The 19,589-nt window shown below is 44.2% G+C and overlaps 1 protein-coding gene across 5 annotated transcripts in view; it reads left to right on the top strand.

Annotated features, from left to right (window-relative positions):
* Positions 1–19,589, top strand: part of RUNX2 (runt related transcription factor 2) — a 343,856-nt gene that overhangs the window by 212,618 nt on the left and 111,649 nt on the right. For 2 of the 5 annotated variants that reach the window (XM_018038794.1, XM_018038798.1), the window contains 2 exons: positions 9,361–9,426; positions 11,184–15,502. The exons of 2 other annotated variants lie outside the window; for them this stretch is intronic. In XM_018038794.1, coding sequence (XP_017894283.1) covers positions 9,361–9,426; positions 11,184–11,662 — 545 coding nt within the window. In that variant the 3' untranslated portion in view covers positions 11,663–15,502. Of the gene's footprint in view, positions 1–9,360; positions 9,427–11,183; positions 15,503–19,589 lie in introns of those variants that run through there. One more of the 5 variants, XM_018038796.1, reaches the window with a different exon arrangement.

The raw sequence follows: 19,589 nt of genomic DNA, 5'->3' as shown, positions 1-19,589 counted from the left end.
CAGGGCGCTAAGCCCTTTGAAGGGAATTTTATTTGAAGAAAAACTGTGCCCCGAGCTTGTCAACGTTTTAAAGGATGCTCCCTCTGAGGTGGCTGCCGCCTGGAGACTTCCTGGGTCAGCGCTCGAGTCAGTCACAGGGAGAGTCAGGCTGTGCTGATGCCGGATTTAGAGGGGCAGATCTATTCTGACTTTAAGAAGGGGAGAATCGAGCCCGATCTGAAAACACAGTCTGTACACTTAGGGGATGTTGGAATGTGGTCGCTATGGTGATTATTTGCTCTCCTAGCCTCCTTTTCCCACTGCAAGAGGCATGTTTATTTTTACAGAAGAGTTTGGTTGGGTCTGGCGCTGGGTGTGTGGAGTTTAATCGGGAGCTTCCAGGATTCTGATTCCAAACTCACGTTTTTCCTAGCTTGGACCCCAGTTTTTACATTTTCCTTCTTCTCTGGCTCTTCTAATTCAAATAATACCATATGAAGGGATACCCTCGTGAGTTGGAGATGTTTACCATTTGCTGTGTACTTTTGCCAGTTCTCACTTACAAGAGTCTTATCCAGGGAGAGAACCTGAGGAATATAAAGTGTGACCTGCTTACAATCACTCAGAACTTCAGTGGTAAAGACCATGTGGGAATTCAGAGTCCGAGTGGAGCCCTCAAGATAGGGATGAACAGCCAATCTCCCAGTTCCATATCCCATCTCTGCCTCCACCCCCAGGACGGGTAGTTGATAGCACTGTTTTCATCATTGCCCTACAGGTAGGCATGGCCTCCAATATGTTAGCACTCTCAGAAAAATGACACTGAATCTCTGCACACTGCTATATTTAAAATGAATAACCAACAAGCTCCTGCTGTGTAGCACAGGGAAGTCTGCTCCATGTTATGTGTCAGCCTAGATGGGAGGGGAATTTGGGGGAGAATGCTGCTGCTGCTGCTGCTGCTAAGTCACTTCAGTCGTGTCCGACTCTGTGCGACCCCATAGACGGCGGCCCACCAGGCTCCCCCATCCCTGGGATTCTCCAGGCAAGAACACTGGAGTGGGCTGCCGTTTCTTTCTCCAATGCATGAAAGTGAAGAGTGAAAGTGAAGTCGCTCAGTCGTGTCTGACTCTTAGCGACCCCAGGAATGGATACATGTTTATGTATGGCCAAGTCCCTTTGCTGTCCACTTGAAACTATCACAGCATTGTTAATTGACTCTGCTCCAACACAAAATAAAAAAATTTTTTTAAATGACACTGAATCTCTGAACAGTGGAAGGGACTGTGGCAGCGGAGCCCCCCAGGTCTGGGGCCAGGTTCTGGGCCACCATTTACTGGTCTGTAACCTTGAGGAAATCTTTGAGCTTCAGTCTGTCATCCATAACGTGGGATCAGTGACACCGTCTCCCTTCCTGGGTTGAGGATTTAATGCTCTAATGTGAATAGACGTCTTTCATGGATGCTCCGCAGGTGGGATCCTCAAATCTCTTCCCCATTAGTAAAATCTGTGACAGCACGAGATGCTGGTACTACAGAAACACCTGGAAGATCCCTATGGTTGGAACAAAGACTGGGCTATTAAGCACCAGTCCATTCTGGTCCCCAGCCCATCCTCATGGCATTCCTAAACAACATACCATGCTTGAAAGATTCTCCCATTGAAGCACCTCAAAGGGCAGAGGGAACTCTGGAGCTCCTCCCGCACACTCTGCTCCCCCATCTGCTGACATAACCCCAAACCACCCAGCTCCTGCCTGGAGAGCATTTTCATGTCATGTGAATATTCCTCCATGATATGCCTACTTTGGTTTTAATATAAAAATAACATCTTAATTTACTAATATCAGTAATATGTCCTTAAAAAAAAGAAAGAAAAAAACTCCCCCATGTATTCCCTTCTTTATTTCATGCCCTCCTATCAGCTAGGCTTGGATGTCTAATATATAACATCTCAGCCAGTTCATAAATTTCTGCTTTTAATATAGTCCTGAGTTACCACTAGCACAGGCCACAGGAAAATACCAGCCTGTCCCTTCTAAATTCAGGCTTTTTGGAAAGATTAACTTAGGAACAATTTATCATTTAGTTGCAATTTTTAAAATAATCTTAATTGGCCACATATGTTATCAAATAAGAGTGGGTCTTCCTAGCCTCTGCCTCTGTCCACGTGGGCCCACCCCACACGTGCGCATGCGCACTCCACGTTGCCAGGATGTCAGAAAATTAATTATATCACCCGAGGCAGATACAGTCACAGGAAAGCCGCCCCCTGATCCAAGATAAGATTACTGATACCGAAGCTGTTATTTTTAGGAGGGAAAGGCTATGCTTTCCAACCTCCTTCCCTCTTTTTCCTAGTCCCTCGTCTCTTAATTGTGGCTCTATGTTTTGGTAGCCATAAGTCATTAGCGGTTTTTAATTTCTCTGAAACTGAAATAAGGTCTGAAAGGGTGGATTTGTCCCTTTTTTCCTCCTTTTTTCCCCTTCTTTTTTTTCTGGCTAATCGGAGGAACGCAACCACATCTGAAGCCACTTGGCTCATTATGAATTTCATGGAAACTGATTCTCTGAAAGTGTTTCCATATGTGTGTTCCCAATATATCCCATCCTCTCTAAATGGGAGCACAGACGTGTGCATGGGCTGGAAATGGCTTCAGGATGTGACAGAGCAATCATATGACCGCCGCGGCACCGTGGGTGGCCTCTTCTGAAAGACACGGTGTCCTGGGTGCTGGCCTCCTTCCTGCTGCGGATCTGGTTTCAAAGACTATCCACCCTTCCTAGCCTTTAAAAAGTTCTTCATCAAGGCCTAGCGAGAAGAGCCCTCTCGTGTTTTCTGTTTTTTTTTTAAGCTCCGTTTCTCTCCCCCTGCCACCCCATCTTTTGGTTTCTTCCTCCTCTTAGCCTCCCTCCCTGTGCACGCAGGAACACACACGCTAAGCATCTAACACCTCCCTCCCCCCCTCACCAAGAGGAAATATATTATTCCAACAATATCCTCAAAATTTGGGTGGGTTAAAGGGATGGTTGAAGTTTTTGAAAATTGCCAGGTTGTACTTTTTTTTTTTCTCCCCCTTTTTCTCTCTTTCCTTCAACGTAGCATACTTCCTTAGCCTTGGGATCAGCTGGTCTCAGAATCTGTGAGCGTGCAGTGGAAAAGTACAATTCATTACAACACGGAAAATAAATATTTATACTGGATAGTCGAGGCACTTTTCCTCTCTTTTGCACAACTATGGAGCTTGCTGGTCTGACCTTTTATTATCTTCAAAAAATCAATTTCAGATTCTCATTTTTCTGCTTTCTTTCCCACCAGCCTGACCCATCACATTTCTTCCATGTGGGGTGTAGTTTTCTGACTGATTTAATGAAATTAAAAGTAAAATTAATTGAGTGATCAATACTTGATCATTTTAGTGTGAAGGAATAAATTCAGGGAAAGAGAGAGAGTTGATGTAAAATCTCTTAAAGCCTCAGTGTGGAAAATGCAAAGTAATCTTCTGGGTAGAGATGAAAGTTGATTTTTAGATAATGTTTATACAGCATTTCTGCTTCTGTCATGTTATCTGCTTGGGACTATGCTAATAGTTCATTCATTTAGCAGATTTTTTGGAAGTACCCATCCTTTCTCAACACCATACTGTGGAAATAGGGCGGATCTCAAAGGAGGATACATGGTTCTTCTTCCTTTGCTCTCCCGTTAGTTGGAAAATGGAAATACTTCTCTAAATACCAAGTACTTCTAAATACTCTAACACTAAATATTCTAAGTACTTCTTTAAAATACCTTAGTTGGAAAATGAAAATATTTCTCTAAAACCAGTGACAAAATTTTTACCACAGAGTGGTGAAATTTACATATGTAAATGTCCTGAATATATAGGGTAAAGAAAAGATGATAAGGATTTGTATACCTGAAAGTCCTTGTGTGGTGGTGAGCTTTGAAGGGCCTGCTTACAGTACCCGGGTCTGGCAGACAGCAGGGAAGTAGCTGTGAGTCTGAGCATGCACAGAGCCACAGTGAGGGTCCTACCACAAACAGGAAGGTTCATCCTGAGCAGCGTGAGATGTGACCTTGGAAGGGTAGAACAGGAAGCTCTGACGATGCCAGTAGTTTTACCATTATCTTTTATGTCCGCTTTGCAGAGCTGTTCGGTCACACCTGGTAAGGGGTAGCCGTGACCTGTGCTGGGTTGGCGTGATACCCTCTGGTTTTTCAAGGCCTTGCACCTGCGTGGCCTGAAAAGGTGGAAGATTTCCCCGGTCTGTGTTTGTTTTCAGAGAACTCAGATCTAAGGCCGTCGCTCTGTGTTTTCCTGCTGGCATGCACTGTCAGGGCAGCCGAGGGGGAGATGTTCACGCTGGCCTAGGACAGAACTGCATTTTCATCTCAGGGTCATGAAGATCCACCTGTCTCCAGGCTGCCACTTCTTCATCTATAAAGGCCATCCGCAGTTCTGGGTGACGCTGACATACTGGCTGCATCTACTGTCCAGAAATTCAAACAGGATGTGAGCTTTACTACTACCCACTCCAAATAAATGACAAAACCTTAGTGGCAGCAGTTACCCTGGGGTCCTGGGGACAGGAATGTGCCGTTCACTGTGCACTTGTAACCTGGCCCTCTTTCTCCTTTCTCTTTTCTTCCTCTGACTCCCCAGTGCAGACTTAACATAGATACGGGCTCTCAGGATACTGGACACAGCCCGGTGGCATCTGTTCACTAGTGGCAACTACCATTGGTGGGCCTCTGTCTGAAACGTGAAGTCAAGTGATGTAGTGATGTTTGGGGAGAGCTTTGAACACCCTTTAAAGAGAGTTTTATGAGATTTCATAAGTTAGGAATTGTATTTGAGTTACATTTAGGTCTGATGCCACCATTGCTGAATGCTTATTATAATATCTATTTTCTTAATGCATCAAAAACATACCAGCTGTTGCACAGAGTTCTTGAATCCCTAGCCCATTTGCCTTGTTCATTGATTTATTCATCCATTCATATGCTTACATTAAAAAAAATTAAGCTCTTACCCTGTAGACTGTTCTGAGGGATATGAGAGGAAAATAAATCATAAACCTTACCATCCAAAGTTTACTTTGTAGTTGGAGAGCACAGGCTAAGAAACAGCTAATAATTCAGTGGCTGAGGGCCCAAAAGAGTGATATGGAAAATAAATGCTGTTAGAACAGGAGTGAAATAGGAAATTATATAATAGAGCAGTTGGGAAGGCGGCAGCCGAAATGTAGAAGGGGAAGAAGATGTTTAGAGGAGAAAGGCGCTGCTTCTTATTCCAATAGAGAAGATGCTGCAAGGCGGTTAATGAAAAGTGTTATTGTTTAGTTGCTGAATCATGTCCAACTCTTTGTGACCCCATGAACTGTAGCCTGCCAGGCTCCCTAGTCCCTCGGATTTCCCAGGTAAGAATACTGGAGTGGATTGCCATTTCTTTCTCCAGGGAATCTTCCCAACCCAGGGATCAAACCCACGTGTCTTCTTCATTGGCAAGTGGATTCTTTACCACTAAGCCATCAGGGAAGCCCTTAATAAAAAGTACCTGGATGTTATTTGAGATTTGGTGAAGTGATAACTCCTACCATTTAAAAGGCTTTCATGAAGCTTTGAAGTTAATACCTTATTGCTGAGAAGTCTGATGGCTTTTCATACAGTATATGTTTGCCTTTGCATTAAAAAAGGACAGAGAAGTCTGCATTTGTCAACCTGTGTTCCGCCTGGACTCAAGGTCCCTGGTCCTTTTCTATGTCCCGACCAGCCCTCTGCAGTTGGGATGTGTAAATTCCACTCCCTAGCGGAGATGGTTCCTGGGTGTGATGTTTCCTAGCTGAGAGCCCTGAATGGCAAGTACCCCAGTCAATATTCTTTTCAAGCTCTTATCTCTGTTGTTTTTAGCGCTGTCTTGGCCCATCTTCAACCAACCAAGCCATAATGGTTTGAGTGTCTACTGAATGAGAAAATGTATGTGAAAGTACTAGGGAAAGAAACATCAAGCATGGTTGTTACTAAACCCAAAAGGGGAAGATGAATGAGTATTAGATCACTGCTGCTGTGGCTCCCTCTAGTTAGGAGTCCAGCACAAGTCAAGATAACTAGCATTAGACAGCAGCATGTGGAAGGCGCTGAGTGGAGGTTTGCGGGCCACAGGAACCAGAGATCAGAGTTTCTCTTTTATTCTCCCTTATCTTGGTTTCACTCCTTCCCCACCGCACTTTCCACTTGCTCAGAAGACGCGAGAGACATGGTTGGGTAAAAGCAGGCTATTTCCTTTTTCCCCATAGACTTTGGAGGGGAGGGGCAAGAAATTTTTACTTTTTAAAAAATGGTTTTCACAATGATTAGACTTTGCATTCACTGAAGAATAATCAGTGCTTCCTTTTCTTTCCTTTTGGCTGTGCTGGGTCTTCGTTGTGGTGCGTGGGCTTTCTTTGGTCTAGCATGAGGGGTTAGTTGCCCCACAGCATGAGGGATCTTAGTTCCCCAACCAGTGGATTCTTAACCACTGCACCACCAGGGAATTCCCAAGGAATTTTTGCTTTTAACTTTGATTTTATTTTTATTGGAGCTTCATGGGCATTTCATCAATATATTCTTCCCCAGGTATATTAGATTGTGAAAAATTGCTGCTGCTGCTGCTGCTGCTGCTGCCGCCGCCGTTTCAATGAGCAAGTTTCCTGCAGCTCTCTTTCTGATAAGGAGAGAAATCTGCAGGTCTCTGACTTTGGCAGGAGGTGCAGAGGGTCATTCTGGAATAAAATGCATCTGTAGGGAACCATCAGGTCCTAAGGGAATCAAGCCCTTGACCTTGGTCTCAATCAGATTACACCATGAATAACTGAATTAATTGCTCACTGTTTAGCAAATTAGGTCAGCAAGTGCTGAAAGAGTTTTTAAATAGTCTCCCAAGGACGGTAACTCTCTTTGGGGGCAACACGTGGGCACCAGAAGAACCTACTTAAATATTTTTAAGCAAATTTATTTCAGCATATAGAACTTTTAAGGCAGATATGTATATATCTGTATCTGTGATTGTGTCAACCAAATTCCTTGAGGGTGACTAAGATTGAAGAGAGGTTAGAAGTCTGAGAGGTCTTGTCTAACTGTGGTTTTGCCTCTCTGGAGCTGGGTGATTTTGTAGAGTAAATGGTTCCCTTTCTCTGTTTAGCGTCCCTATTTTTCAGTGGGTTAGATTAGGATTATCTAGACAGTAAAAGAGGAGTTTGGATTTTTGTCACCAGAATACCCCAAACCAGCAGAGGAGGATAAATGGGTACCTTAGGGAACCTGGGGGCATAGTCTAAAGCCTCCCAAGTGCAAAATTTTATTGAAATCAGTTTTCATTTGTCTAAAAATTCATCTAAGTGTTCTAAAGCTTTACAAATGGAAAATTTTGTTGAAACAGTTTTTTCGTTTGCCTGAAAACTCACCCAAGTGTTGCGTGCTGCTGCTGCTGCTGCTGCTGCTGCTGCTGCTGCTAAGTCACCTCAGTCGTGCTAGTCCATATCATGTTCGTGTTTACCGTACAGCATCCGCTTGTTTCCAGACTGAGTAAAGCCAGCCTGTTGGGAAGATGTACCATGTTTATCTTGGGCTTCAAGTAACTCCTGGCAGTACTGGATTTATTTAATCTGTAGGTTGTGATCTGGAGTTTTAAACCGGCTCTGGGGAGCTCTCAGGCTACAAGGCAGATCACTGGGGCAGTTACTGAGCTTTGGCTTTATGTTTCTAAAATTAGATTGGGGTAAGAGTACTTCCAGAACTCTCCAGGTGTTCATCCTTATCCTTTTAATAAATAGATATTACATTTTCTTTAGTTGATATAATATCTAGGTCTGTAGATGGTTTGTAGTTGTATGTATTGTGGTTGGTGATGTGGGTATGAGTAGTTTAGGACACAAAGATCGGAACAACCTGAGAAGATGGTCTAAAAGAAAAACTGAGTTCTTGTACAGAAAAGAGATTAGAAGTATAGAAAGAAAATTTAGTTATAGCATTTGTTTCTGTAATAATTATTATAAAAAATAATTGACAGTTAGGAAGGAGTTTAAGTTCTTTCTTTTTAAGTTGAGGATTCAGTCTCCCCACCACTGATTATTATATAAGAGATCTCACGTGAGACTGCAACAAGTTGTTAAAATTTCTTCCTACAGAACGCATTGCAGTGTGACACAAAATGACTAAGCAAGTTCTAGAGAATCATCTTTTTTTAAGCTATAAAAATGGCCGTATAATCCCTTTAAAGTCCACATCAGCTCTCTTTGCTCAGAAGGAGTTAAATCCTCAAGACCTGACAGTCTTAAGTGACTGGAAGCCATTGGTGAAAATTCTATAAACCTAGCGGAAACCTGTTGCATTGTGTTCTATAAACCACAGCCAGAGCTCATTAATTGAAAAATGAATGTCAATTTGCATTAGCCGGCATCTCTAAACCCAAAAGGTACAGTGATCCCGGCATGTGATGGATAATAAAAACATCAGCCAAACGTATCAGGTAAAATCGAGAAGTTGGGGGTAAGGGGCGGAGAGATAAATTCAAAGCCACATTGGAGTTTACTGGCAGGGTCCCACATAAAGGGTTTTAATAGGGCTTCTGCATTAAAATAAGGGAAACCACATGGAATTTTAATTATAAGGACAGGATATTTTAAGTATAAATACAAGAAGCATTTTTTACATCGATGAGCCTATTTGTGTGAGCTCTGTGCTTCTGTGGCGCAAACGCTGCTGTTTTAAGTGTGACTGCTTTCCTTTTGAAATTGCTCACGTTATTCTGGTTTCTCTCACACGAGCTGAGTGTTGAACTTAATGCGTCCAGAAGTGGCCTGCCTACACCTATTAACTCTCCCGACTCAAGTTCACCTAGATGCCCTGCGATGAAAATGGGGCTGGCCGAGAGCATCTGTGGTCTCCATGCCGGGCCTGTGTCGTGTCAGGCACTACAGAAGCCCGGGGCAGAGAGATGGCAGGTCTCATCTGCGCTACCGTGGGCAATTCTGTCCGCGTCCCTCCTTGCACCTTTTCACACTTGAACTTGTCAGCATTTCGTACTTGGGAGGGGTTAGGGAGAGGCCAGTGGAGGATGGAAGAATTTATCAAAAGCAGAGAGCAACTGCCCAGACTGTGCGAGTTTTGGTTTGTCATCTTGAAAGTGTTTGCTTCCGGTATTAGAAGCTAGCTGCTCACCAGCTTTTCCCCCTCTGCTTATGGGGCCTGTGGATTCCGGGAAGGTTTACTGTGAGGGGTGGGAACTTCCCAGCCTCCCCTCCCCCTCCCCCAAGGCAGTAGCTTCTCCTGCTGTCTTGGGATTCACGGTGATAGAATGGTAGAACCAGAAGGGAACTTAGAGCTCATCCCCTCATTTTACAGATGATGACACTGCCACCTCTGACTTCTGCCTCTGGCCTTCCACTCTCAGTAAGAAGAGCCAGGCAGGTGAGACTTTTCACAATTGCTGGGTTGGGCTGGGTGGGGTTGTCTGGCTGAGACTGCCCGATGAGTGAGAAACACTTTTGTTAACGACATATTGCTTTGAAGTAGACACTTTTAGTTATCAGTGCCTACTAAGGCACTTAACCTGAGCATTTTACAAAGAACACAAGGCAGTGTGTATTTTAACAGAAATGAACAACTCTCGATCAGCACCTTGAAAGAAGAGGATTGGGATACTTCCTTTAGGATCCGAGAACGGGGGCTAAATAAAAAGGAAGCTGAGGAAGTACCTGCTCACTAAGGCCTTCAAGAATTACCAAGTGAGACTTCACTGGTGGTCCAGTGGTTAAGGTGGCCCACTCAACCTTCTAGTGCAGGGGACAGAGGTTCGATCCCTGATGGGGGAACTAAGAATCCCACATGCCACGCATGGTGTGGCCAAAAATTTTAAAAGAATACTGAGTGTTTTCCCTTATAGATAAAAGTGGTAGGAAAAGCAAATACATGAGAGCCAAAGGATTGGAAGAGTTCAGGTGTGAACAAAATCTTTAAGAACACTGGTATTATCGAAGGCTGGTCACAATTCTGTCAGTGTTAGAAATTCATAACCCAGTCTTTAAAGATCACAACTAGAAGTTTTTGGCATTTCCGAAAACTAATTTCCACATGAAGTGGTTTCTAACTGTGGTTTCATAAGTTCAGTGCCAGAAATACCTATTAAGAAGGCATCTTGTTAGTTTTAGAAGTTAAAGGACCTCATGTTTTAGGGGAAAACTGTCTTTGCTTCAGGTTCCCAGTTCAAACTGGCCTGCAGCTAATTCTGTAGGAGGTGGTATATGGGCCCGGTAGGTGGATGGTGAGATGCCCTCCTGTTCTTTCTCCTTTCCAGGGAGCTTTTCCCCAAAGCTGCTGTTGGCATGTGGCCTTAAGCAGGTCTTGCTTCTCCCGTCAAGACTTGACGTGCAGTGATTGCTAGGTGCCAGCCACTTTCAATCCTGCTAGCTTAGGACCCTCAGCAGTTTCTAAGGGTCAGACTCTTCCTATATGACCCCAGATACATAAGCTAGTTCTAGAAAACATTGAAATCTAATTTGATTTTCTTTTTGAAATCAGTTACTAAGATGAGGAAAAAATACATAAACTGATTACGAAGATGAGGATTTTACATTATTTTACAAGTTCAAGTGATAGGCCCGTGTTAGGGAATCTTTTTTATAGTCCTTCATTGATGAAAGGACCCTACTAAGAGTATCAATACCAAAACGGATCATTTTGGAATTTCTTTATTATTGGGTGAGAAAAAGAAATGTGTCAGACTTAGTATAAAGGTCACTTCCAAATATCTGAGGTGCCACAAGAAACAGAAAGGGAGGAGAAAAAAAAAAATCAATGAGGATTCAGTCTTAAAGTCTGGTGAGTGAAATCTGTCTCATGAAGTATGGGGTTTACATGCACAACTTAGCACGTATTTGGGTTTTTTAAAGCCCTTTGGGATTCTCTGGGGCGGTGGGGGGTGGGGTGTGTGTGAAGAACTTGAGGCTAAAAGACTGTAAAATGAAAAAAGGAAAAAAAAAAAACCAAAAGACTGTGTAGTGACTGGTGCATTTGAAAGTCTGTTTGTGGCTTGCTGTTCCATTGGGGAAAAGCTAAAGTTTTCTTTTTTTTTTTTTTTCCTTGTTAAAAAAAAAAATTCTTTCATGATTTTAACTGATATTTACAGATGTTTCCCCCCCCCCCCCATCTTCTGTTGTAATTTTTAGGTGCTTCAGAACTGGGCCCTTTTTCAGACCCCAGGCAGTTCCCAAGCATTTCATCCCTCACTGAGAGCCGCTTCTCCAACCCACGAATGCACTATCCAGCCACCTTTACTTACACCCCGCCAGTCACCTCAGGCATGTCCCTCGGTATGTCCGCCACCACCCACTACCACACCTACCTGCCACCACCCTACCCCGGCTCCTCCCAAAGCCAGAGCGGACCCTTCCAGACCAGCAGCACGCCATATCTCTACTATGGCACCTCGTCAGGATCCTATCAGTTCCCCATGGTGCCCGGGGGAGATCGGTCTCCTTCCAGAATGCTACCGCCGTGCACCACCACCTCGAATGGCAGCACGCTATTAAACCCAAACCTGCCCACCCAGAACGATGGCGTTGACGCCGACGGAAGCCACAGCAGTTCCCCCACCGTTTTGAATTCTAGTGGCAGAATGGATGAATCTGTTTGGCGACCCTATTGAAACTTCCTCAGCAGTGGCCCCAGCGGTCTCGGTGGGGAGCCACATCCCCAGTGTATCGACATATACATATATAGAGAGTGCATATATATGTATATCAACTCGCTATCTACAAAGTGCCTGTTTTTTAAGAAAATTTTCTTTTCTTCTTCTTCTTTTTTTTTTTGGCATTCAGTCACTCTGTCACGATCTTGCAACCCTAAGAGGGTAAATCTTGTAAAGCAAAAGGCCCAAGAGAGAGACAGTCCTAACCAGGTTTCAGATCGTTTTCTATTTAAACATGTACCTTTGCAAACAAACAAAGGGAAAAAAAAGAGTTATTTTTTTGTTCGCTGTTGTCGTTTGGTCTCTTATCCTCAATCATCTGTTCAGAGAGGTGGACTCCAAGTCCGGGAGGAAGAGCAAAGCCGCTTCCTCTCTGTGTTTTGAAACCACACGTCCTTACGGTTCACGGCGCCGCAACATGTGGACCAGTGCCCTGGGCAGACCCGCTTACAAAGCCGGTCCAGGTGCCTGCGAAGGGAAAAGAGGCAGAAAGGAATGCTTCCACTCCCCTGCCATCCATTCAGAGTAACTGTTCCAAACTTCTGCTTTCATACTTTCTGCAAGTACTCTTTTGAACTGTTTGGTTCAGTTGTTTTTATTATTATTTTTTTTCCTACTTTAAGAAAGTGACTTCAAAAAAATACTGATCAGGATAGATTATTTTATTTTACTTTTTCATACTTCTTTTTTCCTTTTCCCATTGAACCAAAAGGAAATCCAATCCTGAACCACCTGCCCCCTCCAACCCACTCCTTCTTTTATGCAAAACTGAAAATGGCAATACCTTATTATAGCCATAATGGTAGAGATAGTGTTTGCGTTTGGCTGTGTGTTATTTGTCTTCTTTTTTTTTTTAAATTATGAATATGTGTAAAATCTGAGGTAACTTGCTAACGTGAATGGTCATATAACTTTAAAGATATATTTATAATTATTTAATGACATTTGGACCCTTGAAACATTTCTTAGTGTATTGATATGTTGACTTCGGTCTCTAAAAGTGCTCTTTATTAAATAACAAATTTCTTCAGTGGGCTAGAGCCATATCTGAAATATTGCTAAGCAATTTCAGTTCATCCAGGCACAATGTGATTTTTAAAAAATACTTCCATCTCCAAATATTTTAGATGTAGCTTGTTTTTGCGATGTATGAAGGAATTGATATGTTTCGTTCTTTTCAGATCTTTGATTGCCTCTAACACAGCTTTGCCTTTTTTAAAAAAATAGCAATAATTAAGAGATTTAAAAAGCAACCCTGAGTCCTTTATCACTTATGTTGCCCTTTATCAGCATAAAATGCTGGAGTGATGTGGTTTCCTAATTTCTTTGAAATAGTGATGACTCTCGTCATATTAAAAGACAAGCACAAGTGAATCCTTGAACTGCAGAATGGCGTTCTGTGGTTTCATAGTTAAAGCAAAACTCAAAATTGCCAGGCTTCACGGTGAAGACACAGTCAGCTTAAAGCCACACACATAGCTGAAGGATCAGTCACAATACTCAAGGTACAGGAGAGCAGAACTGTGCCAGGGAGCCTTACTCAACCCGCCTTACCCAGACAGTAAGTCAGGGGAACCCAAATCTGCCTTAGCCTGGGCCCCACTGGCAGCTCTCCACAGAATTTGCATTTAAAGGAGCAGAATTAAGTCATTGTCTTCTGAGAGCAAGGTCATCTGAAGGAGCAGGCAAGTTCCAACAGGCAGCTGAGAACACACAGGCTGTGGGGACCCATACACAGCCTCTGGTACTCGTATTTCTCACCTTGGAGGATGTCAGGAAGGCAAGGCTTGGTGGAATCTGGTATCTACTACTGCGTGTGAACTTGAGCTGAAGCCCTCCTGTCGGTTGCACTCTGAGCTCTCCTGGTCCTTAATCCAAGCCAGGACCATGTCACGACACCACCAGGCAGATCCCCACCCACCTCCCCCACAGGTCAGGGCTCTTTCATTCAAAATCTGTGCCCCCCTCCTGCCACCCTCCCCCCCGCCACCCTAAGCAGAACCTGTTAGAGATTTGCCTCCAGCCCCCAGAAGCCCCTCGCTCCCTGGTCGTCCCCCAGCCCACTTCATAGACCCACCAAGCATCTCGGGACAGCTCAAGGGGCATTGGACCTGTGCTTCTTACCTGGGAATTCACCCTGACTCCCCCTAATAAAAATCAAGGGGAACACCAAACCAAACCAGACCAAGACACTTTGCCTTCTAAAGGTTGTATACCAAGTATGCCTAGATAAATAAGCCACTTTTCTGTTCCTAAAGATGGAAGTAGTAATGGATACTATTTATTGTTTGTATGTGGTAGCTTGAAGCACACCACCGTCCATTTATTTTTAAGTGTAAAATATGTGTGTTTGTTTCAGCAGCACTTAAAAAAGCCAGTGTCTGGTTACACATTTCAATCTTAATTAATTGACATAAAAATGTTATCTCCAGTGCCAGCTGTACCCTATTTAATAAAAAAGGTACTATATCTGTACATTCTTGTTTAATGTTAAAAGGGCTTTTTTAAGTTTACAGTACACATACTGAGTGACTTGAGGGACGCTTTTGTGTTGAAATGTTAGTAATGGCTGCAGGCAGCAACCCAGAAACACTTTAAAAGTTTTTTTTTCTCGGGAAAAATTCAAGCACTTCTTCCTTCTCTCTTCACTCTAACCATTTCAATGGGGCAATTTATATTTCTTAGATCAAATTTGGCCCTTTTTCAGCCTGGGGGTTAAATTTTGCTTTTTTTTTTTTAAAAAAAGAAGTCCTTAATTTGCACTGAGTCACGTGCATGATTTGTGATTTCAAGATTAAAACAAAGCCTTACTGCTACTATGGAACCATGACCTAGCCAGCACTGTACTTTCTTCAGGTTAAAATGACATGGTTTACAATGTCACCAATATGGCTACTTTTTAAAGAACAAAACAACATAAAAAAACCTGTTTTAACCTGTGTCAGAGTTCCAGATTAGGTACCAAAGATTTTTAGATTTTTTGTGAAATGACATCCAGTTTAGAACTCCAAGATTCAACAGATTAGCTGTGGTTCACGCTTCAGGCCGTCTTACCCCGACCAGGACCTTTTAAAAGTGAGCAGAGAACTGCACACCATTAGGCCCCATTCATTGTGGAATCAGAGGGGAGGAGATGGGTGTGCTGGCTGAAAGAGTTCCCTCCATTCCCAGGAAAGCGACTGACTCAGACTCTAGGGGAATATGTGAAAACACAAAGCATTAGCAAAAACAATAATTATACCTATGACATTCGAAGGAACCGTAATAAATAAATAAAAGATGACTTTTTCCCAAACCTTGAATTTGTTGTCCTTAAAAAAGATAATGCCTTTGAAACTTATTTTCTATGTGAGAAGTTTTTAGATGTTTGTTTACTTCATGTTTACAAATAACTGTTTGCCTTTTCATGCAGTACTTTGGAATATTATCAGCCAAAACCATAACGTACAGTCATTTCTTAGGTATTCTAAATAAAATTCCATTTTTTTTGGATATGCTTTACCATTCTTAGATTTCTGTGGAACAAAAATATTTGTAGCATTTTGTGTAAATACAAGCTTTCAATTTTTATTTTTTTTTCCAATCGCTGTTGCCCAAGACTTGCTTTCGTGCACGTATTGTACAAATTCTGCTTTGTGCCACAGGTCACGATTGTGGATGAGTTTACTCTTAACTTCAAAGGGACTATTTGTATTGTATGTTGCAACTGTAAATTGAATTATTTGGCATTTTTCTCATGATTGTAATATTAATTTGAAGTTTGAATTTAATTTTCAATAAAATGGCTTTTTTGGTTTTGTTATGTGTGTACACTGGGTTTTTTCTCATCCGCGGCTTCTTCTCTTGTCTGACGCCTGCTCCTGTCTACACCTGGGCACTTATTGGTCATAGGACTTGCCAGGGCTGGATGAGAGCAGAGATCCTATGTTATTGGTGAGAGGAAAAGCATCTTGGTAAGCGCTGGATTCTGCTTTGGACCTAGGTTTGATCCCTGGGTCGGGAAGATCCTCTGGAGAAGGGAATGGCTACCCACTCCAGTATTCTTGCCTGGAGAATCCCATGGATAGAAGAGCCTGGCAAGCTATAGTCTATAAGGTCGCAGAGTTGGACACAACTGAGCGATTGACACAGAAATGGGTGGGTGAAGAATCTAGGAGTGCACTCACTTCCTTATCAGACTGTTGTCTGAAGGAGGAGTGCTCACCCCACTCTTGGGTAAAGCCCCTTGTTCCAACCAGGGGACCAGTCAGGGTGGAAAGATAGCAATCTCGATGGTTCCATGATTCTCATCTCCAGGCACATATATAGGGCCAGCAGTGAACCCTTGACTGTAATCACAAAAGCCGCCCAACCATAGGAGGGTGATCTGTTTTCCTCATCACGTCTCTTTGGGGTTCCTAAAAAGAAAGTCAACCAAAGACCAGGATGAGTAAAAACGGACCTTGGCCTGGGGAACTCTAGCCTCAGAAAAATTCTGCTAGTAGTGACCTTAACTCTAGTTTGGAGACTTTTATTCTGGGCCACTGTTTATTTTTGGTAAGTCCCTCCTCTGCAAGAAGGTCGAGGGCCTGGGTTAGTGTGGTTGCTTTCTTTCTGTCCTGTGCTGTCTGTATGCCTTGGCTTATCACACTTTCAGGGAGAGACAGGGAAACCTCAGTACCTACGAGCATGACCACTGGCTGGGGGCCCACGTCAAGCTATGAATTAGAGGCTGCCTTTTAGATCTGCTCGTTCTTGCCTCTTTGGCTCTGTTTTCTAAAAGAGCTTAGCAACCGCTCATTTCTAAGCCTAGGAGACATCCCTAAAAGCACTTGGGGTGAGCTTAGGCCGGGGAACTTGTTTGCAGCTCTTTGAGGATGCATATTTATTTATCCTTGTAAGTTAAACATCTGTGTGACTTTAAAAGGCATTGCATGGGAGGTGGGCACGGTGGCTCTCTTGGCCATTCCAGCCTTGTCCAGTGGCAGCAGGGTTTAGGGTGCATCACTGTCCTCCTCGGGGGTCTCAGCTTCTTGGTTTATGGAAAGGTGCTGAGCTAGACTTTGGTGCTGTTGACATTTCAGGCTGCATAATTCTTTGGCGTGTGTGCAGGGAGCTGTTCTGTGCAATGAAGGATGTTTAGCAGCATCCCTGGCTTCTACCGGCCATTTACCACGAGCAGCTACCCAGTCCTGATGGTGAAAAATGTCTCCAGACATTGTCAGATGTCCCCTGGGTGGGGCGGGGCCGGGGTGGGGTGCAAAATTGCCCTGATTGAGAACCATTGGGCCAAAGGCTCTAACTTCTTAGGCATTCTGTACAGAACCAGTGTAAGAAGACATTGCTCATTCGAACAGAAGAATCAGGCAGGACACCTAGGGACTTCCCAGGGAGGCATGCCCATCACCCTCTCTCACCACCTCACCTGATGGCACCCTGAGGTCTGCATATGTCAGGAGACGGCTTCTGGCTCTCCCTTCTGCACTGCCTCCCTCCTCCCCGCTTCACGGGCCGTGTAGCCCTTGATCAGCACAGCTGTGGGGCTTTGCTAGGACTGTCCAGCTTGGCTGTGTTCATCGGGCTCTCTGTTTCTCACTGGAAACAACCGGCGGAAGAAGAAAGCAATTTCTCCAGCGTTTTTGACCCTTCGTGCCCCCTGCCCCCCAAATATTGAATCATCAGACATTTCTTAGAGAGTGGGTGTTTCCTGTTAACTCAATCCCAGCCGAGACCAGCCCCATAAACACCTCAGCTCTCTGTCGCAGAGTTTATTTGGCTGGGAAATGGGTATTGCCATGTAAACAGGAAGCCCCCTGAAGTTATTATCTGCAGATGCGGTTGAAGAGCCACATGTTTATATTTATGGGATTTGAGAACAGTCTGGAAAGGCCAGAAAGGAGGTAGAGGAAGCACTCCTCGTTCACTGGGAGGGCAGGGCCCGGAGATCTTCGCAAGCTGACTTTTCAACCCCTTTGGAAGCGGGTGGTTAATTGCACTGACCCAGCCGAGAGCCACGGAAGAAATGGAGGTACCGGCTGGTCTGATGTAAGCAAACAACCCTACCTAGATGATCAGGTTAATGGGGGTGCAATCCAGTTTCAATGTCTGTCGCAGTCATTTAAAGCTAGTTTAGAGACTTGCCCTAGGAAACAAGGGTTTTTTTTTTTTTGGTTGTGGGGTGGTTTGTGATAAGATTGCTATTTTGTAGTCTCTGAGTTTTTCTGGGGGAAGTCAACTGACCACCTCTGTCTCAGTGAGCGCAGGCCAGCTTCCCTGTGAGACCCCAGGCAGACTCATGCATTAGCTCCTCAAGTCAGCTGAAAAGGCCTGGGAAGGATGCCTTCATGGGAAGGTCTGCACCACCTGAGCTCTCTGGGGGTTGGCGCAGAGAATGTGGGATAGCAGGGCAGCTGGCTTCTCCCTCGCCCTGGGTGACCTGGCCACTTCTATCCCTTCTCCACCACCTCTGCTCTTCCTTCCTGGGCTCTCTCCTCGGGCCTGGAGAAGATGCTGAAGGAAGGCCAGGTAGTAACCAATACATGGACAGGTCCTTATTTAAATTATGAGCTCTGAGCAAAGACAAGCACCTTTTTTTGTAGTTGCCCCAGGGCTTCATTGCAGTAGCCATTCAATTGCGAGGCTTTGAAAATTGAATTTTTAAAAAAATTCATCAAAATTTAGCCTAGGATCCACTGCAGATGTAAAGGGTAATACACTAAGTGGGGTGTGTGTCTGTGTGTGTGTGTGTTTGTGTGTGTGTGTGTGTGTATGATGGGTACATGCATGCCTGAAGGGAGGGAGAAGGAAGGAGAAGGGGGAAGGGATGGAAAGAGGTGCCAGAGCAATCTCTCAGGGAAAGATGAGGCTCGGTGCACACACAGATGCCCCTTGACACAGCATTTATTTGCCTCAGATGTTCTTGCTCCTGCAAACTCTGCAAAAAAAAAAAAAGCACACCTTCCTCCCGCAAGCAATTATTCTTCCTCAAATAGGTTATTTAGAGGGGACCGGGGACACCGGCCGCCTCCCTGAGATGTGAGAAGCACAGTGATGCGGACGACTAAGAAGGGCTATTATTCATTTTCGTAAAGCATTTTTATTCACAAGCGTTCCATGATTCAGCCGGCCCTGCTATCCTGACAGACATGCTCAACCAGTTGGAAAGCAGAAAGATCAAATTTCTAGAAACCCACTGAACGTTTACTAAAACTTACCTTATTTATTTATTTTTTTTAATGATCTTGTTGCGATGATGTCTGACCACTCGGTGGGGTTTTCTGAAAAACCTACTTTATGTCTTAGCATCACAAAGCTAGCTCACTTCGTGATTGCCATGCTTTGTTCCCGGTTCTGTGTCACTCCACAGCCAATAGGAAGGGAGGAATACCACCCCTGCCCCCCTGCACCCGCCCCCACCCCAAGATACCATCCTTATGGAGAAACCAAGACCATCTAGCAGAATGCTAGAAAAAAATGGGGGCTGGGGAGGGCCAGGGACAAGCTAAAGAACTTCCACACAAGCCCCTCAAGAACTAGTTTTGTCTTCACCACGCAGAAGAGGTCAGAACACACAGTTGCAGCCAGGTCTCCTGTGGCCCTGTTCTCCTACTGCCTTGCGGCATTTCTCTCTGAGAAGCCAAAGTCCCAGAGGTAAACCAGTGCAGGGAGGAAGATGGAGTGGGATCCACGGAGTCAGGAGATATAGGATACAGTGGCAGAGCCGGAGCAGGGTTTTGAGAGGTGAGGGTACCAGCAACTCCCAAAACACAATCAGATGATGCTGTGTAAAAAGTGCAAATGTATTATTTAAAAATAGCAAAAGGCCACACACAAAACAATGTGACGTGTGTAATCGTGAGAGCCTTGATACAATGGCTTTATGATTTAAATCTCCTTGGGCATCCTT

The sequence above is a fragment of the Capra hircus genome, chromosome 23, assembly GCF_001704415.2.
Source record: "Capra hircus breed San Clemente chromosome 23, ASM170441v1, whole genome shotgun sequence".
Taxonomy (NCBI): Eukaryota; Metazoa; Chordata; class Mammalia; order Artiodactyla; family Bovidae; genus Capra; species Capra hircus.
This window is presented reverse-complemented; position numbering and strand designations above follow the sequence as displayed.